The sequence below is a fragment of the Nanorana parkeri genome, unplaced genomic scaffold, assembly GCF_000935625.1.
Source record: "Nanorana parkeri isolate BGI_ZX_2015 unplaced genomic scaffold, ASM93562v1 scaffold3159, whole genome shotgun sequence".
Taxonomy (NCBI): Eukaryota; Metazoa; Chordata; class Amphibia; order Anura; family Dicroglossidae; genus Nanorana; species Nanorana parkeri.
The window spans coordinates 19,403-38,827 of record NW_017309427.1 but is presented as its reverse complement, the minus strand read 5'-3'; the positions used below and the strand labels follow the sequence as shown (position 1 = coordinate 38,827).

Sequence of the window (19,425 nt, the reverse complement as noted above, 5' to 3'; positions counted from 1 at the left end):
CCTCTCTCTTTCTCCCTCCCCCCTCCCTCTTTCTCCCTCCCCCTCCATCTCTCTCTCTTCCTCCCCCCTCCATCTCTCTTTCTCTATCTCCCCCAACAAACTAATCGATGATGAGAATAGTTGCCAACTATTCTCATCATCGATTATTGTTGATTTAGTTGTTGCAGCTCTAGTAGCCATATTGTGGACAGGATTTTGTGCAGTGCTCCTTCCTCCTGTACTTGGCTCACTGCTTGAGAAAAGTTCATATTCCTAAGTGTTGGGCTTTTGTCAGGAGGTCAGATGTTAGCGAAAGTCTGATAATTGGCCAGGGAGCTATCATCCAGGTACGTTTACCCTGACAGGTACCTTTTATGATACCCAAACATACACCTACATTGTGTGGATAACCGCACTCCATTCATGCAACGATTTTCCATATGTGGACAACAAGAGAACCTTCTGCCGTTGTTGGGATGACTAAATCTTCCTTGTTGTTCTCTACCGGGCACTCTTCCCACTCTTTGCAGTGCCGGTCTGACCGGATCATTCTGGAGCCTTGCCATGCCCGCTGGCGCCCTTAGTGCCCTCTCTGGGAACCTGCAAGGTGCGATTTGTCTGATCATTGAACGTTCTGCCTTCCCCTGGCACATCTTCTCATCTTAAATTCTGTCTCGGCGGGGGACGTGTGATCCGTCCTGAATCACAGAGGAATAAAGCTTCTGTGTAAGCGGGAAATCGCACGGCGGAGCAACATTTCGAGACGTTTATTTCATCAGCACTGGCGGAGTTAACCCCTTTGCTGCCTCTTGGAAAAGATGGTCGATGCGTGCTGATCGGAGTAATGAGAGTGTGTGTCTTTTATGAAGGGGGTGCATACATTCGCTCAGGTGATGGATATCTTCACATAGACATGAGATGAGAAATAACATTTCTTACCCTGGGAATGTCCTGAGAAGGTTTGACGTCCTGAATACAGACGCAAAGGCTTTCCGTGGAGCTTCCGTTAGGGCTCGTCACGGCCTAATAAGATCGGTTCTGCTCACGTCAATGTATTGTCTTCCCGGCCCGGAAGAGGTGCTACCGATAGATATCCTCTTGTCTAATGTTGTGAGCGGCCGTCTTTATTTATTAAGCTTCAGTGAGGCTGCTCAAATATAACAAATACTCGTAACATGAAAGAGGGAAATCCAGATCTGTAGAAACCTGTAAGGGCGCCGGAGTCCAAAGTGATGTTTTTATTGAATAATCAATACAATAGGAGAGCCAACGTGCGTGTCCTCCCCCTTATTTATTACGGCTTTACGGCTTATACTGTACATTGTGTACCGTATTTTTTGATCCATAAGACGCACTCCCCCCCCCCCCCCCCCCACCCCACCCCTCCCCCCCCCCCCCCCCCCCCAAAAGGGGGGCAAAAATGTCTGTGCGTCTTACGGAGCTAATCCCTCTCGCCCGACGCACGGGACACGCAGTTTTAGTTTTTTTGTACGTTCAGCCCTGCTCCCGACAAGCAGAGCTGAATGTACAGTGGGAGCCGCTGCTCGTTTAATACAAGCCATCTAATCGGATCACTTGTATCAAATCGAGCGGCGGCGATCGTGTGCGGGCAACCCCCCCAACTCTGGGGGAGCCGTGACCTCGGCATAGGAGCTCACCATAGAGCTCGTAGAGCAGACGAAGAACGTCCGTTCTGTTCTGTGTGATCACTGAGGCCTTGTTCACACCAAATGCAGAGCAGATCCGGTCAGGTTTCTGCACACGCACGCTAGTCTTTTAGATGCGTTTTATTTATTTTTTTAAAGTTTAAAATGGGCTTTCAGTGCGTTCCAGGCATTTGCATGCGTTTTTGATGAGTTTGCAGATCCAGAGCAGGTTAAAATAGGGCTTGCTGCAGTTTTTTCACCTGCTCCGGAACTGTGCGCTGCGATGTGAACTGGGGCAAAAAATACCATTTGGAATACATTGGACGCAGTTTTGATCCGGTCTGCAACTGATCTGCACCTGCTCCGCGCTTGGTGTGAACAAGGCCTGAGGGTGGCGCTGTAATCGCAGCGCCACCTGTCTCGGCTATCACTAACTGCAGCTTTTACAGAATCCTACCCTCCCTGCGTCCTATGGTCCGGTGCGCCTTATGGAGCGCGAAATACGGTAACTGTAGCAATTGCTGGATTTGAACATGTTTATAGAACTCAAGTCAATTATCACCATAAAGCTTTCTCAAGCACTACCCACACGTCTTACTATTTGTTGCCCTGATGAAGGGGTGAGAGAGTTAACCCCAAAACGCATTGGCGCTCTTATTCTATTGATAAGTAAAAAGTCACGTGGACTCTGACCATCGGTGTCCCGATGGCTGTGTCCCCCTGCCGCTGATGCCCCTTCATCTTCTCCCCCAGCAGGTTTTAGCTCTGACACGTCTGTTCTTTTGGCTGCTCATTGTGGGCAGAATTTCTCTTTGTAAAGTAGTTTTTGTGTCTCCTTCACAGTTACACATCTGACCTTTTCTACGAGGGAAAGCTAATGGCCAGCGGCAAGCAGCCTGCCCACAAAGACTTCTATCCGCTCACCTTCTTCACTGCCCGAGGAGAGGACGTCCAGGAGAAGAACAGCACGGCTTTCTACAACAATGCTGAGGTATGACCACCCCACCTCCGTGTGTGTATACAACATGGCCGCCTGCAGACTAAGCTGTGATACAGCGTGGGAGCTGTAACCTGCTGGCTTCATGAAATGACTTCAGCTCATTCAAACTAGCTTACTGACCAGATGTCAGTCTGAGTGTGTTCAGGTAATGCCCACATCCTGAGCCTCCAAGATTGAAAGGGGCGGGGCCAGGGGGGCAGTCATGCTGCGGAGGAAAGCCTAGATAATACTGGACGTCCTCCAGCCAGGAAATGAGGCGGGCTCTATTTGACTTGAAGCTTCTAATGCACATTGTGAGGAGCTTCCAGAGTGCGGTGATATCAGAGGAAGAGGAGAGGAGCCGCTACAACTGTGCAAGACTCAAGGGGAGGACGGAGATCAGATAGAAGACTGAAGGGGAGGCTAGAGGTCAGATATAGGACTGAAGGGAAGGACGGAGATCAGATAGAAGACTGAAGGGGAGGACGGAGGTCAGATAGAAGACTGAAGGGGAGGACGGAGGTCAGATAGAAGACTGAAGGGGAGGACGGAGGTCAGATAGACGATTGAAGGGAAGGACGGAGGTCAGATAGAAGACTGAAGGGGAGGACGGAGGTCAGATAGAAGACTGAAGGGAAGGACGGAGGTCAGATAGAAGACTGAAGGGGAGGACGGAGGTCAGATAGAAGACTGAAGGGAAGGACGGAGGTCAGATAGAAGACTGAAGGGGAGGACGGAGGTCATCACTGCTGTCCCCGGGATACACATTATAATAAAACATGTATCAAACTATAAATCTAAGCTCCTCATTGCTTATTAAGTGACGGTCCCACCAGTCCTCGTTATTACCTTCATTCCTCTGCTCTGAGGAGCCAGCCGTCTATTTTAGATGCTTACAGAAGAGACGAGGCCCATTGGTGTCACCATTAGGAAATTTAGCAGAGAAATGCCATGCAGCCATTGCTGGACGGCATGTAGACATCATGTGGCTTCTAAGAGGCTGCAGGAGATCAGCAGCACTGCGATGGACCTTAGAATGAATAAAGGGGGAAGCATTTTAGTGGATTTCCTGGTATGGTCCTGTAGCTCCTTCTTATGTAGTAAAGATCTCATTTTCTTCCCCAAGGTGTTTGAGGTGGTTGAGCGTGTGGAGGAGTTGCGGCGGAAGTGGCCAGTGGCGTGGGGGAAGCTGGATGACGGCAGCATTGGTGTGGTAACGCCATACGCAGATCAGGTGTTTCGGATCCGAGCTGAACTGCGCAAGAAACGCTTGTCGGAAGTCAGTGTGGAGAGAGTCCTGAACGTCCAGGGTAAATGTCACCGATATTAACAACCGTACCGTGAGGGGAAATGAATCTGGTGCCGATGTCCATAACAACCAATCAGCTTCTCCAGTGTGTTCAGTTACGCCTCGAAGATGAAAGATTGGAGCTGATTGGTTGCCATGGGCTACTTCTCCAGTTTTGATAAATTCCCCTCGTTGAGTTTTCAATGTTCTTGTCCTTCCTAAATATTAGGTACGTTCCGCCATAAGCACAAATTCTGTTATTCTGGAAGAAACAGGAAGTGGAAGTGATTTTGTATCTTCCTGTTTCCAGGGAAGCAGTTCCGGGTCTTGTTCCTGAGCACAGTGAGGACCCGGCACACCTGCAAACACAAGCAGACCCCCATCAAACGCAAAGAGCAGCTGCTGGAGGATTCCACCGAAGACCTGGACTACGGCTTCCTGTCCAACTACAAACTCCTGAACACCGCCATCACTCGGGCCCAGTCCCTGGTGGCTGTGGTGGGAGACCCCATCGCGTTGTGCTCCATCGGAAGATGCAGGTAGACTGTTTTATGTACTTTTCCCACACTTGTAGAAAGATGATTGTATCCTCGTGTGCATAAAGGACGTTTTAGTCAGGACATGTTTTGGGCTCTGTACAGCCGTCTGTGACCATCGTACTGTATCCTCCGTCACCTTATTTCAGGGTTAGCAAGGTGTAGCCTCCCAATGCACGGGTCATTATAGAAGTGCTTAAAAGTAGTTTTTTTATTTTGTATTTCATGGATACTTAAAGCGGAACTTCCACTTTGTTTTCCATATTATACTTTGACACAATTATTTACACACACGCCTACACACCTACACGCTTACACACTTTCTTCAATGTTTTTATACATTTTGTTGCTGTCCCTGTGCTTATGTGTTTCTTGAGAATGACTTTCCCCCCGGCTTCATGTCCTAAATATTGACCAGGAGCTGCCAGTGACCGCTCAGTCACTGTGCTGGGAGTGGCCGAGTGAGCGCGCGGATGCATATACATGCTTACAGCAGGCGTTAGAGCTCATCCGCCATGCTGGCTGACGCATATGTACATCATGGTGGTCGGTGGTTAAAGGAGAACTATGGGGTTAAGGCCTCAGGGGCAGGGCCCTCCTTACCATCTTGTCTTGAATTGTATTGTAATTGTAATGTCTTCCTTATATTGTAAAGCGCTGCGCAAACTGTTGGCGCTATATAAATCCTATGTAATAATAATAGTTCTCAGGGTAACGGGAGGACACAAACTAGCGTCCTCCCGTCACCCAGAGCTCAGTATACAGCTCGCGGTATACTGAGACGCTGAAGCGGATCCTGACAATTGTGCCGGGATCCGCCCAGCTGCGTGAGTGACAGCTGGCTCTGCCTATCTAGAGGCAGAGCCAGCTGTACCCGCCCCCTCCCCCGTCCGTTGCGCCAGTCAGCGCTGGCGGATCGGACCGGGGAATCCAGCCCCTCCCCTGTCACGGCAGAGAGCCGTGACAGGATCGAGAGGTGAGCGAACGCCGGTATGTGTTCTCTCACCTCCCGATCTACTGAGCCGACCTGTGACAGTCTCATTGTCACAGGTCGGCTAGAACTATGAGGGGAGTGAAAAGCACCCGCCCCCCTCCCCCCTCATAGTTCTCCTTTTAAGTATCATTTTATTGAGTCCTATTGTGAGTCATTTATTGTTAATGTATCCATATCGTTACATGCTCGCTGTTCTATATTTGACTTTTGTACCTCATTTACAGATTTGTAAATACGGCTACAGTGTATCAAAGAATGAGAGTTACGATCTCATGGCAAATCAGCAGGTTCTCTCTCCAGCAGCTCATACTTTCCCATTCTGCTGCTGGGAGTTGCTGAAAATCCTTTGTACTTCTGGATATGAAGGAGCATGTGACTTACTCAATGTTACAGTGCCAGTGATTGGCCTAGTGCTGTCACATGAGGGAAAGGGGGGGTGGATATGGGGGGTGTCAGTGCTCAGCTCTGTTTAAGGTTTCAGGCATACCAGGACTAAATGAGAAGCCTAGAAAAACATGGTACCTGCATGAATCTATAACCGGACTTTATGGCAGGGTGCACATTGGGAAGGCTTACAACAATACAAAACAATACAATACAAGATATCCCCCAGCTCACCTGCCAGCCAGCCTGCAACAAAACAAAGTTACCCTGTCAACAGTATGCATTAAAAACACAGGTTTTAGTTGCACAAACTTTTGGCCAAAAATATGTAGAAGCCGCACCGCCGCGCCAAGGCACCTCTGCAAAGTGTGGTCTTAACTCTATGTATCCGAGTCTCCAAGTGTGAGCATATTGATGCAGTCGATAAACTGCATGCATGTGTACCAGGAGGCAGCCTACTCCTCCTTATAAGGTGCAGGGACGCACTGGGGGCCCAGCAATCTAGCATGCATGCTGGGATCCCCAATGCGTCACTACATCCAAACTAGAAAAACATGGTACCTGTATGAATCTATAACCAGCCTTTATGGCAGGGCGCACATTGGGAAGGCTTACTGTTGACAGGGTACCTTTGTTTTGTTGCTGGCAGGTGAGCTGGGGGATTTTTTGTGTTTTTCTAAATGAGAAGCCTGTGTACACCAAGGACCCAAGGGGCTGCACGGGGATGGATTGGAAGACCAACACAGGTGCTTCCATCCTCACACATGGAAGCATTTTTGGGTCAGGTTCACTTTAAATGTATTGCATGCAGTGAGGAATGGATCCATTAGCAGCATATTCTGAGCCTTTCATCTTTACCAGCCCAGGCTAATTGGACTTAGAAAAACAGGCCAGTTAATCATAGACTATGCGGCCGGTCAGAGGATGTAAACAAATAATTTGCAGGGAAGGAACTTCTCCATCAAAGGCCGCCAGAAGCAGCACTGCAGCGAGATCAGACAGTCGGACCGCACCTCGGCCGCCGCTGTGTTCTCACTTGTAATCTTCTCTGTGTAATGACGCTTGCCCGGTGTCACAGGAGAGACGCTCTGTTCCTAGGAGGGATGGTTTGTATGAGTCTGGAGGCTGCGGTCATCTGACATCACACAATTTATTGGAAGCGCACTGGGCAGAGGTGTGATGGCGACTGATTGTGACACATGATGGGGATGATGGTTTGGGTCATTACAGTAACTATCACCTGAAAGTCATTTGCAATGCACGTTTTCACGGTTTTCTAATGCTGCTCCCTATTATTTTGGGGGGAAATGTGGAATATCTTCTGTTCTTTACTGTGCTACACACCAATCTGATTGGATGGCTTCTTGATTCCTCTAGTCTCTATACGTTTATCGTGTCTCATAGACAGAACAGTAGATTTTACCTTTAGTGAATTGTGGGAATACGGTCATCGTTCCCGCTGAGGGGCCCCCGCTGAGATCAGACCAATTAGCCACTTTACATTCTGTGCATTTCACTCGCAAGGTGCAGAGATGAGAACAAAGAGCTGAAAGGGATATAGTAGTAAGTATACATCAAATAGAAATACAAAATGACAGCAAGAGCAATATCAGCAAATGAAAAAACTAAATGTATTCTTCCTTTTTTTGTGCCACCTTCCCCTCACCTAACCTAACGTCCCTTCCGCCTCCACAAATGCATACATGCCGCCATCCAACGGCCATAGCCTCCTGTTCTTGTTTACATCTGGGCCATGCCTACACATCACCCATAGACTTCCGAGGCCGGGGGCAAAGGGAGGTGGCCCTAGGGTTGCCACCTGTCCAGGATTCACCCGGACAGTCCGGGTTTTGAATGCCGTGTCCGGGTTTCATGGCAGCAGAAACCTGGACACATGATGTCAGGTAGACCGGGGCAACCAAAATAAAGATAGGTGCTACTGGCCCCCACACTGAAAATACTCTCCACGGTGATATTTACATAGGAATGGGTGGTGCTTGTTACATATGAATAAGCCGCGACTCATTCTCCCCAAAAACATGTCCGCGCGTCGCTAGAGCGTTCGGGTTTCACTTGAAGAAAAGGTGGCGACCTTAGGTGTACCTGTAGAAGTCTATGGAGCTGTTATGCACAGGCACAGCCCAGATGTAAACACACCCGAAGCTGCAGCCCTCGGATTGAGCTAAGTATTCATCTGTGGAGGGGCACTGAGGGGGGGGTTAGGTTATGTCAGGAGCATGGGGTAAAAGGATTAACACACTTTCCTTTAAAGTGAGCTTATCCTTTAACATGATTACCGTAATAAATGGCTAAACAACATCTCATTTCTCAACGCCTGGGCGCCCTCAGTAGAGGAAACAATGAAAATTGCTTTTCCAGACGTTTGCTGTTATTTGGCCATTGGACGCAAATAAAGTAAATAATTTATGTTGCCGCGTCTTTATTGGAATCGACTTTTGCTGAAAAAGGCCTCCTGTGGGGTATTAGGGGAAGGAGCACATAATGGGAGAATCAAATAACGGAAAAGACTGATTTGTAACCGTCTGTGATATCCGATGACCTCGCCTGACTCTGCCCGTGGCGTTCAGTGAGGCAAAGGCTGTACGTTGAGGGGTGGGGGAGGTGACATGTTCATGAGCCCCCTCGCATGCCAGTAATTAGGTGAGCCTGTCTTCGCGGTATTTCTGTGTTTAGCATGAAATCGTCAGCTGAGAACATTTCAGGCTGCAGGAATCGTGAAATATTTATCACCTGGACGGCTGGCACAGTTTCGGGCCTCACCCACCCGCCTGACATCAAACTAGGAGGGAGCAGAGCGCCGCAGCCCACGCTAATTAGCGGCTTCATTTTCTAACGGTGCCGCAGATGCTCCAATCTCTGGTCATTAGATTCCATGGGTCTAATTGGGTACATTCGGAGGGTTACAATGTCTTTTGCTGGTTTATTTTTTAGGCTTATTATTATTATTATTATTATACAGGATGTATAGAGCGCCAACAGTGTGCGCGGCGCTTTACAATATAAGGAAGACATTACAATCACAATACAATTCAAGATAAGATGGTAAGGAGGGCCCGGCCCCTGAGGGCTTACACTCTAAAAGGGAGGGGCAAGATATTGATAGCTTGCAAGGTGATCGGAAGGGAAAGCAATTGTATGTATTGTTCTATTTAGTGAGTGTTGCGCTTTGTTCATTTGCTTACGTAATGTACGGGGAGATGTGAGATAAAAAATGATCATAACAACAACAAATCATTCTTTGTTTCCCCGGATTATGAAATCTTGTGTAGCGGACATGCATTATTCCCAACATCCCATGCACTATTAGTATTTGTTGTCTCAGAACCTTTCACTTCAAGCTCTGCCTCTGTAGTCTTGTATGGTGATTAGGAAGGAAGGCTGCTGAATTCTGTAGCTGGCCGCATAGACAAAGATCAGGAAACCTTCTAGATCCAGGATTGACTCTAAGAGGCTTGACTATGCAAGTGCAACACTGCTGACCCGTGGCAACCTCACACATGGCTAGATGGGTATTGGGCAGCTCTATATCCAGCGCACACAATGTATTGGCTCATAATATGACCATGTTCGGGCCTTTTTAGGGTCACTTTACCACATTTTATACTAATGTATGCCACACTATGAGGGGAATGGATCAAAACTGGAACAGACAGAATCTGGAGCAGCTGTGCATGGCAACCAATCAGCTTCTCGTTTTCATTTTCAAATCTTAACTGAATAAACTGAAGAGAGAATCTGATTGGTTGCATTGCACAGCTGCTCCAGATTTTGTCTGCTCCAGTTCTGATAAATTCCCCCCTCTGTGTCTTGTTCACCAATATGCAGGACGTGGGGTCTTGCATTCCCTTTCTTCATGAATCTTTCTCCTCTTATGTACTTCCTGTCCACCATTGTTCAGGTGCCACCATCTCAGACTGAGAATTGCGTGGTCATCAGTCAGCACACCATCTTGTTGACTATAGAGCCTTGGTTCTCAACTGGTGTGTCGTGGCCCAAAAGTGGGTCGCGACCCCGTGTTCAGTAGGTCGAGGTGTGCCTTCCACTGTGCTAGGTGAGAGGCTCCTCAGCTCCTCCTGTCAGTTCTCTCACCAAGCAGCCACTCAAAATATGCTGCTTGGTGCCGAGTGTCTGCTTGAGGTGGGATGGGCTGGGGCTATGGCCGTGAGGGAGCTCCATCCATACGTACAACTCCCTGGACCAAAGTGATGTCACATTCTGGTTCCCGGCACCTCTACAGGACACGGAAGGGAGCTGTACAAGCATTGCCCATATGGATGGAGCTCAATCACAGCACAGCAGTCCACACTGGACCCCAGGCTGAGGATCAACTACAGCTCTTGTAAGGTATGGAGACTGGGTGGATCTTTTCAATGACACCCCAAACACACCTCCTACCCACAGTTTGATTGCCCGCATCGGAACATGCGGTACCGCAACCCTGTGCGTTCCATTGCAGTGCGACTTGGGTCGCGACTTAATGACCAAGTACAAATGTGGGTCCCGAGGTTTACACAGGTTGAGAACCATTGCTCTAGAGGGTCTGTTGAGTGTACAAGGCAGACAGTGGAGCAGATTTCTGTGTGTTTTATTACATCAACTGTGTACATTTTCCTCACCCTCCTGTCTCTCTCTCTGCAGGAAATTTTGGGAGCAGTTCATCACAATTTGCCATGAGAACAGAAGTTTACACGGTATCACGTTTGAACAGATCAAAGCCCAGCTCGAGGCCTTAGAGCTGAAGAAGACCTATGTACTGAACCCACTGGCACCAGAATTCATCCCACGGGCGCTCAGACAGCAGCACTCGGCCAATGCCGGCAAACATCAACAGTCTCCTCCAAAGGTAACATCAGCGCCGTCATTCTGAAAATGTTTTGTATTAGAGGACTCGGTTGACCTGTAGGTAGAAGTTCTCCCGAAGCCCAGCCACATATGATTTTAGTTATGGGTATGTAACCCCATTGAGAAGCTTTTCTCTCACTTCCCGTCTCAGTGACACCTGTATAAGGTGGGGATTTAATTGTCACTGGGACAGGAAGCACAACCAGCATTGAAGACATGGTCAGATGTTCTTTCCTTTCCCTGCAGTACTACAAATGTATTCCAGTTGCAGAGATTTCCTATCATTTTCTGTCCAGGTAGGGATTGGTGTAAAGTCTACTCAGCGGAGCCCAGACAACAATAAAAACCTTGTGTGAAAAATGCAATTAAAGCACTAAACTGAGACTGAGAGTCCATACTGTGTTATACCCCTGCTGTCTTTCTTGGTGCCCCATGTCTAGATACTCGCAGTACTTGGGTATACACTTCCCGTGGGCAGCTTCCTCCTTTTATTGGCTCCAGCAGGATGGGAGAATGAGTGGAGAAAGTGCCGGTGACTGTGGCATTTCTTTAGACAGGATGCCCAGTGTATGGTCGTGTTACAAGTGATCAATCTAAACATGGACACTGGTTAAAATAGACTAAAAAAATGGCTTTTTGTGTTTCCAGGGCAAAGGTCATCATAATCAGAATGAGCACTTCCAAGGCGAGGCAATGGGTAAGCTGCTTGTTTTCCACTTTTCTGGTTTGCAAAGGAGAGCTGAGAACCCAAGAGGTTCCGCACATTGGCTTTTTTCAGCAACAATTAAAGATGGCGAATGTTTGGCTCCTGACTGAACGTATTTGTAGACTCTGCAAAAATGAGCATTAAAGGAGAACTATGGGCTCAGTTTTTTTCCCCCCATAGTTCTCCTAAGGGTAACGGGAGGACACAAACTAGCGTCCTCCCGTCACCCTAAGCTCAGTATACCGCGAATACTCTCGGTATACTGAGACGCCGCAGCTGAAACGGATCCAGACAATTATGCCGGGATCCGCCCAGCTGCGTGATTGACAGCTGGCTCTGCCTATCTAGAGGCAGAGCCAGCTGTACCCGCCCCCTCCCCCGTCCTTTCCGCCAGTCAGCGCTGGCTGATCGGAGCGAGGAGGGGGATTCCAGTCCCTCCACTGTCACGGCTCTCTGCCAGCACAGGATGGAGAAGTGAGCGAGCGCCGGTATGTGTTCTCTCACTTCCCGATCTACTGAGCCGACCTGTGACAGTCTCATTGTCACTGGTTGGCTAGAACTATGAGATGAGTGAAAAGCGCCCTCCTCGTAGTTCTCCTTTAAACGTATAGGATAACATCTGAAGTAGATATGATAGTGAAATGAATGTTCAGACTGCCTGTCAGACAGACGTTGGTAAGATTTCACCGTCTTCAATCCTAGATATCAGGGTTGCTGGGACTGTTCTGGAATTTGTTTTTAATCTAAGACGACACAACAGAGCAAAACGCAGTTCACCAACAATCCGCAGTCCTCAAAGGAGAGCTATGTCTGCAACTTTGAGAACCCCATCAGCTCCATTATAGTCTATGTAGAGAAAATATAAGCCGTCCACTATCTCATTCCTCACATCCCCTGGCTTAAAGTCAGCCTGCTTCAAAGTCTGACAGCGAAGATTGTTTTATGTCTTTGCTTTATCTTGATTCTCCCTCTTTGATTTGTTACGTTTCCCAATGTGCCATCAGACTCGGATAATGGATTGTTCGTTTCTACCATTCACTAGAAGCACTGTGGGGGGAGTTTATCAAAAGTGGAACAGCTGTGCATGGCAACCAATCAGCTTCTCTCTTCAGTTTGTTGTTAAGATTTGAAAATGAAAGAGAGAAGCTGATTGGTTGCCGTGCACAGATGCTCCCGTTTTGATCCCCCCCCAATGTGATTCATTGAACATCTTGGGCAGCACCGTAGAGTAGTGGTCGGCGCTTCTGCCTTGTAGCACTGAGGGTCCCCGGTTCGAATCCCGGCCAGGTCACTATCTGCAAGGAGTTTGCATGGTCTCCCTGTGCTGTGTGGGTTTCCTCCGGGTACCCGGTTTCCTCCCACACTCCAAAGGTAAATTGGCTCCTGTCTAAATCGGCCCTGTAAGTATGCATGTGGGATAGGGACCTTAGATTGTAAGCTCCTTGAGAGTAGGGACTGATGTGAATGTGCAGCTATGTAAAAGGCGCTGCATAAATTTGTTGGCGCTCTAGAAGTACCTGTACTAAATAAAATCTTGATAGCTCTGTATAGCAAATAGACGGGATATCACTCACCAAGCAGTTATGGGGGACACTACCATATGTCTGTCTGTTTAAGAGACCTATAAAGTAAGCAAGGGCCAGATGATGATTAGTGTAAATTGCTCATATATTGCGTGTGCCAGAAAACTGGCGTTTTCTTGTACACGTGCTGACGAAAACTGACGTTTTAAATCTTATTTTTCCTTTTTCTCTTGTAGTTCAGCCCAACCCATCTGTGCTGATAGGCAACCCTATCCGGGCGTACACCCCTCCAATGGGTCCACACACCAACCTGGGGAAATCCCCGAGCCCCGTGCAGAGAATAGATCCTCACACCGGTACCAGTATCCTCTACGTCCCAGCTGTCTACGGGGGGAATATGGTGATGTCCGTTCCTTTACCTGTGAGTACCTCTTCCTCTAATCGTTGTCTTACACAAGCCTATCGCTGAACCCGCATAAGAGAATTTAATAACGTCTTGAGCCAGTGTATGTGAATTTACCAAAGAGGGAAGGTGAGCGCTTTTCAGAAAAGTGCCCACGGAGTGCTTTCCAGGTCCAGAGCCGCTGGCATTGCCCCAGCTCAGTGCTTGTTCTGTCTCACTTAGTCAGTAGGCTGGTCAGGCTAAGCATCGGTAGCTACCTAGTACTCCCCACTTCCTGGTAGTTTTGTCATAGAAGAGGTTATTGTTTGGCACTGAGCGCTAACATCATCCCCTAAGTGGTGTTGTCTGCTCCACGCTATCTTTCCCACCATACAGTGTTGAGGAAGCATCTCCCTGCTGCTGCTCCTGCTTGCAAAGTGACACGTGTGAATTTCAATCTTCAATTCCATTCTTACTGCCCACTTATAGTGACTTTGGTCCCTTCAGGACCTCTAACCCACGCCTGCTACCCGCTGTCAGGGTTTCAGAAGTACCAGAGGCCTTGCCTTGAGAGAGAACGGTTCCAGGGGTTTTGCTTTTCTACCAGTTCACCATTCCCAAAACCAAACGGGGCGTTGGCCTGCTGAATTCATTGAAGGCTGAATGTTCAGATTATTGCATTAGCCTAATTGTGACTGGTTCTCTTTAACACTCATTGATTAAGGGCCACAAAACATCCGCCCCGTAGACATTATTGATAGAGGATGAGGTTAAGTCTTTTCCCCATAGTTCTCCTTAGGGTAACGGGAGGACACAAACTAGCGTCCTCCCGTCACCCTAAGCTCAGTATATAGAGAGCTACAGCTCGCGGTATACTGAGACGCCGCAGCTGGAGCGGATCCCGACAATTATGCTGGGATCCACCCAGCTGCGTGAGTGACAGCTGGCTCTGCCTATCTAGACAGAGCCAGCTGTACCCGCCCCCTCCCCCGTCCGTTCTGCCAGTCAGCGCTGGCGGATCGGAGCGGGGAGGGGGGAATCCAGCCCCTCCCCTGTCACGGTCAGAGAGCCGTGACAGGATCGAGAGGTGAGCGAACGCCGGTATATGTTCGCTCACCTCCCGATCTACTGAGCCGACCTGTGACAGTCTCATTGTACAGGTCGGCTAGAACTATGAGGTGAGTGAAATGCCCCTCCCCCCCTCATAGTTCTCCTTTAAAGACAGGTTCCGTGAACTCCAGTCACATCTGAAATGGCTGTAACACAAAACCTCAATATACCTTGAAAAAAATCTACAAATCTTCCTTTGGGGAAGAAACAGACAAAGAAAACGTTCTCCCCGCTGCGTATTGTGCTCTGAATATTGTTCATGGACGTTGCGTTACCAGACTGATCCCATATGATTTAAACTGCCGCTGACTCGCGGTGACTGCGAGGCCTGCAGCAAATACAAGAGCAGATCACCATGGCAAATGTTCTCGGAGTGCGCCGCAGTTCGCCCCTTTTTCACAATGTTAAAGGGGCAGCGCCGTATTTTACACACTCCATTCCTATGCTGCAGCGCGCTGTCCGTCTGGTGTGCAGTGTCATCTCTTGGATACATGTCGCTGCTCAATGGATGACATTTGGTCTTCTCTTTTTGTATTCGGACCAATTGTCATTTTTTATTCAAACCTTTGTTTTTACTTTTCCTTTCATCCTTACAACTCAGCGTTGCAGATGTCTCTTTTCTGTGTGACAGTCCTGTTGTCTCTGAGATAGGAGGTGATGGGAAAACCTCCATACCAGGGGCCCCCGATCATCTGATTTTAGCTCTGAGCTCTGCTTTAACTCTGTCGGCATCCTTTTAACCTAAAATGTTCGTCTTGGGAAAATGGTAGATCTGCAATCAGCTCAGCAGCAAGTGTGTGGGAAGATGCTGCTTCCCTTATTTTGGATTGTGCTTGGCCATTATTAGTTGCATTAAATTCTCTTTATGAGGTCATTCACAAAAATACGCCATGTAGTTATAGGTGGGGTTTGGTGGGCTGTATAGCCTCTTGACTTCTTGTATGGTACTCCAGCCCCCCACCTTAATGTCACCTTAATGTCACATTAATACATATAATATAATGAGATTAAACACACACCTTACATGCTGAGCATGTCCGACAGAATAAACTGCTCTGGACTCCTATGACCAGGGCTGTCCCTTTTTAATGAGGCAGCCTGAGGCTCTTTCCACAGGCGGTATCTCTTTGGGTCATGTGGGGGGTAGCAGGCAGATTGCTATGACCACTCTGATGCACATTGTTTGCAGTGTGCCTGCTGCTCCTTTTCTGGCCAGAGCGTCCCAGATTGCTAAGAGCGGGGCAGAGAGATGTGTAAGGGCCATACACAGCTCTTGGCAATCTGGAGCGCTCTGGCCAGTGTCCCTCCCAGCTCCCCACTTGTTTCCAGGAGCTGGTTGGGGTGCTGGTCAGAGTGTCCCAGGTTGCTAATAGCTTGGTGGTAGATGCAGAACCTGCTGATGGCAGTGCCACTCTCCTGCCTGGTAGCGCTGTCTCCTCTACCCACCTCCCGCTGTTCTGTGTGTTCCAACATCACAAACCCCACCACTGCCTATGACACCTTCATTTCTTCCCCTTCAGTTGAAATCACTTGACAAAGGAATTTGGTTGACAAACTGTTACAAGATTACTTCAGGACTTCTTTTTTAATCTTATTGTTAGGATAGCCAGGCGGAAGTTTAATCTGGAGTTCACCTTTCAGAGATTGTTGTATCGGCTTTTAGTCAGTACAAATATTTTTGTAGATCAATCTGAAAAGCTTTTTCTGGCTCGCCTGAAAAGCCTTTGCCCAGCGCCGAAATCAGCGCAGCATATTACAGTCCGAGCCCCTGGTGGAACAATGACATCCAATGGGTTAGAGAAGACAGCTGCATTATTTACATCCTGACAGAACTGCAAGCGGCAAATTAGATCGGGACTCTGAATAATGCACAGCCAGCCTTAGATGCAACTGTATTCCTGAGCTCAGACTTTGTCCTCCTGGCCCGTAATGATCCTAGAGGTGGCAAACAACCCTAAGCTGGCCTCTTCAAGGGGATTCCCACCTCCAGCAGAGCATATGATGGTCTGTACTCAGACACTGACCTCTCAAGCTTTATCAGGCGTGCTGGATTAGATGAATAATGAGTAACTGAATGCGTCTTTCCTGGAGAGAAATACTGCTCTAGGCTCCCTCCAGTGCTGCTCACATAGCCAGAAGCCTAAGAAAGTAGTCACATGATCCAGGTTAAAGACCCAGTTCGGACAATTTATAGCCAAACTCATTTCCAGTGTGGTGCTCAGAACTCCCGAGTGACAGCAAGGATCTATCTGTAGTTTAGATTTCTTCCAGGGTACAGAAGAGGAGGAAGGGAAATGGAAGCTTGTCTATACACATATAGCAATGTACACATTGTGTAGAAGAACATCAACATGTGCTTACAAATAGATAAGAATGTCTTCATGATATCTAAAATCATGAAAGGGTGAAGAGGATATGTGACCCAAGGGCCCTTCTGCACAGTGTGGCCCCTATCTCCAGTCTAACAGAGTTCCCAGCTTGAGACAAAGCAAAGAATCCATATACATACTGGTCGGCGAGTAATGACCCGGCTTCCTGATTGCCTGGGAAGCCGGCTCCATGCCAGCGGAAACATCGGTATCAGCGAGTACCGAAAGCAAAAACGGTATTGGTGCATCCCTTATACACATATATACATATATGTGTGTGTGTGTGTATATATATATCGTGTTTCCCCGAAAATAAGACAGTCATATTTTTTTTGCCCCACAAAAACACACTGGGTCTTATTCTCGGGGGATGTCTTATTTTTTTTTATGTGCAACAAAATGTACAACAATCCAAAGTTATCTGGCATCACTCCTCCTGTCACAGTACCGGACAGCGGTACCAGCAGTGCAGCAGTGCCGACATCAGACAGTGGACAGCACGTTAAAGTACGGTACCATTTACCGGTACACATGGCAGTACAGTACCATTACATTAAGCAGTGCCTTCGGGAGGACAGCAGTTGGTGAAGTCTGGTACTGGAGTGATCCCTGTCACTGCGCTGGCCGGAGGGAGTCCCCCTGTCATCCCCTGATACAGTATGTCCCTGCAGGCTGATACCATCTCTCCTGCAAGTTCCCCCTCACAGGCTACCACCAAACTAGGTCTTATTTTCGGTGTAGGTCTTATAATTCAGGAATCTTGAGTAATAGTGGTAGGTCTTACTTTCGGGGTAGGTCTTATTTTCAGGGAAACAGGGTATCTGTTTTTATTCCTGTCTTCAAATTGTTGAAACTTTTTAGAGTCTTTTCGGAGGTCCAGCTGGGAATTGTATGGTCTTAACCATGCACTCCGAAATGGAATTGTACCGATCCAATATAAAGTGAGCCGTCCGGGTGCTCTGATGGCATTAAATTTGAATGGTATTGCTTTCCTCTGTCTATGCGGCAGCCTGTGTAACCTATTCTTCCGATTCCAGGTTCCATGGCCACCCAACTACCAGAGCCGCTTCTCAGTCGACCCCCGGCTTATGACCCACCCAGCTATGGCATACAACATGAACCTGCTACAAGGCCACGGCCGGGGTTCCCCCATTCCTTTTGGTCTCGGCCATCACTCGCCTGTCAACGTCGGGCAACAGATGCAGCACACGGACAAGGATCAGCACGAACTCAACCGCAATGGTGTGTATTACAGTACAGACTCTTCCATTGCCCTAAGAGCAAAGATCTTTATTGCATGCGAGGGAGTGAAAAGAGAACTCTAGCAGTTAAATATACAGGAAGTGTTTTATCTGCTAGAGGACTTGTGAAACATTCTGTGCACTCATGTCATTCTGTTTTGGGTTGTATATTAAAAAAAAAAGGAGGATATGTAGAATCAGAGCCGTCATTTCTGTAGATGATGGTCAGAGGGATCTCGCATTCAGTGCTAGGTCTAATTCCCAGCTTCTCAGGATGGCTGCAGTTGTTCTTGGCTCGGCTGTATTGGCACAGACGTTTTCAGCATATCAAGTTTCTGCTTCAGTAAATGTGTAAAAGTGTTTAGGTAAATTTATATCTGGGTATAAGTGTGTCACATGATACACACCCGTACACATAGTGCTGACATGTGCAGCATATACAATGCCGTGACATTTTCCCAATCGTCATATGTGTAATCCTAACCCCCCAGTCTGCACTCGCCCTACAATACCTCTCTTCCTAGCACTGATACTTCTGTCACCCAGATACCTTTATGAACAAAGACTGACCTATGCCCTCATATAGAAATGACAGAAATGTTGGTGTGGAAATAGTTTCTGGCAAGCTATCCATTTAGGAACACTGCTGTGGAGGAAGCTTCCTAGTGCCCACAAGACATTGAGGGGTCCTGCCTATAGTGTGTGGCAGCATAGAGGCTGTGCACCACCCTTTGACTTTGTTCAGGAAATCAGTGGAAGTTCACCCTGTGTATTGTATTGTAAGATACTAATCCTTTATACCACCTGTATTTCATCATTTCTCTGTGTTTCTTGCTCAGGTAAGAATGAAAACAGCCCGTCATCTGATATGAATAAGCTGCGAACCCCAGAGAAGAAGCCATTGGAATGTAAAGGGGTAATTTACCACTTTATTTACTCCTAACGACCTCTCTGTGCCCATCCCTGTCTAGAAGTTTATGTTTAGCGTATTACACGAGTGCTGCATACCTGACTGTGAGGTTGTATAGTACATTACTCTACCAGGGAGTCAAACTGATATCCCACAATGCAGTGCTCTCCCCTGCCCTGGCTTTTTATAATATGGGGTAATTATAGAAACATAGAAGCCGGGGCTCTCAGTCACATCCGATCAGCTTGTCCGTTTTCTGATCTGTACAGGAAGACTTTGGGCAGATTTAATGGGATAAAATGGGTAATAAATCCCCTTTACAATGCTGTTATTTCCTGTTCTGGAAGAGGACCTGTCACATTCATCTTTAATGAATAATCTCAGTTATTTAAAAAAAAAAAAAAATATTTAGTTTCCTGTTCTTGGTATTCTTCTATCTTCTTCTGGGAGATTCATTTATTTGGTATCATAAACACCCCATCTCTCTCTCCACCTCTCTCTCTCTCTCTCTCTCT

The 19,425-nt window shown here is 47.7% G+C and overlaps 1 protein-coding gene across 2 annotated transcripts in view; it reads left to right on the top strand.

Annotated features, from left to right (window-relative positions):
- Positions 1-19,425, top strand: part of HELZ (helicase with zinc finger) — a 60,260-nt gene that overhangs the window by 26,684 nt on the left and 14,151 nt on the right. For both annotated transcript variants that reach the window (XM_018574680.1, XM_018574681.1), the window contains exons 18-25: positions 2,469-2,616; positions 3,731-3,914; positions 4,203-4,431; positions 10,466-10,670; positions 11,318-11,366; positions 13,135-13,319; positions 17,797-18,001; positions 18,840-18,916. In XM_018574680.1, coding sequence (XP_018430182.1) covers positions 2,469-2,616; positions 3,731-3,914; positions 4,203-4,431; positions 10,466-10,670; positions 11,318-11,366; positions 13,135-13,319; positions 17,797-18,001; positions 18,840-18,916 — 1,282 coding nt within the window. The remainder of the gene's footprint in view (positions 1-2,468; positions 2,617-3,730; positions 3,915-4,202; positions 4,432-10,465; positions 10,671-11,317; positions 11,367-13,134; positions 13,320-17,796; positions 18,002-18,839; positions 18,917-19,425) is intronic.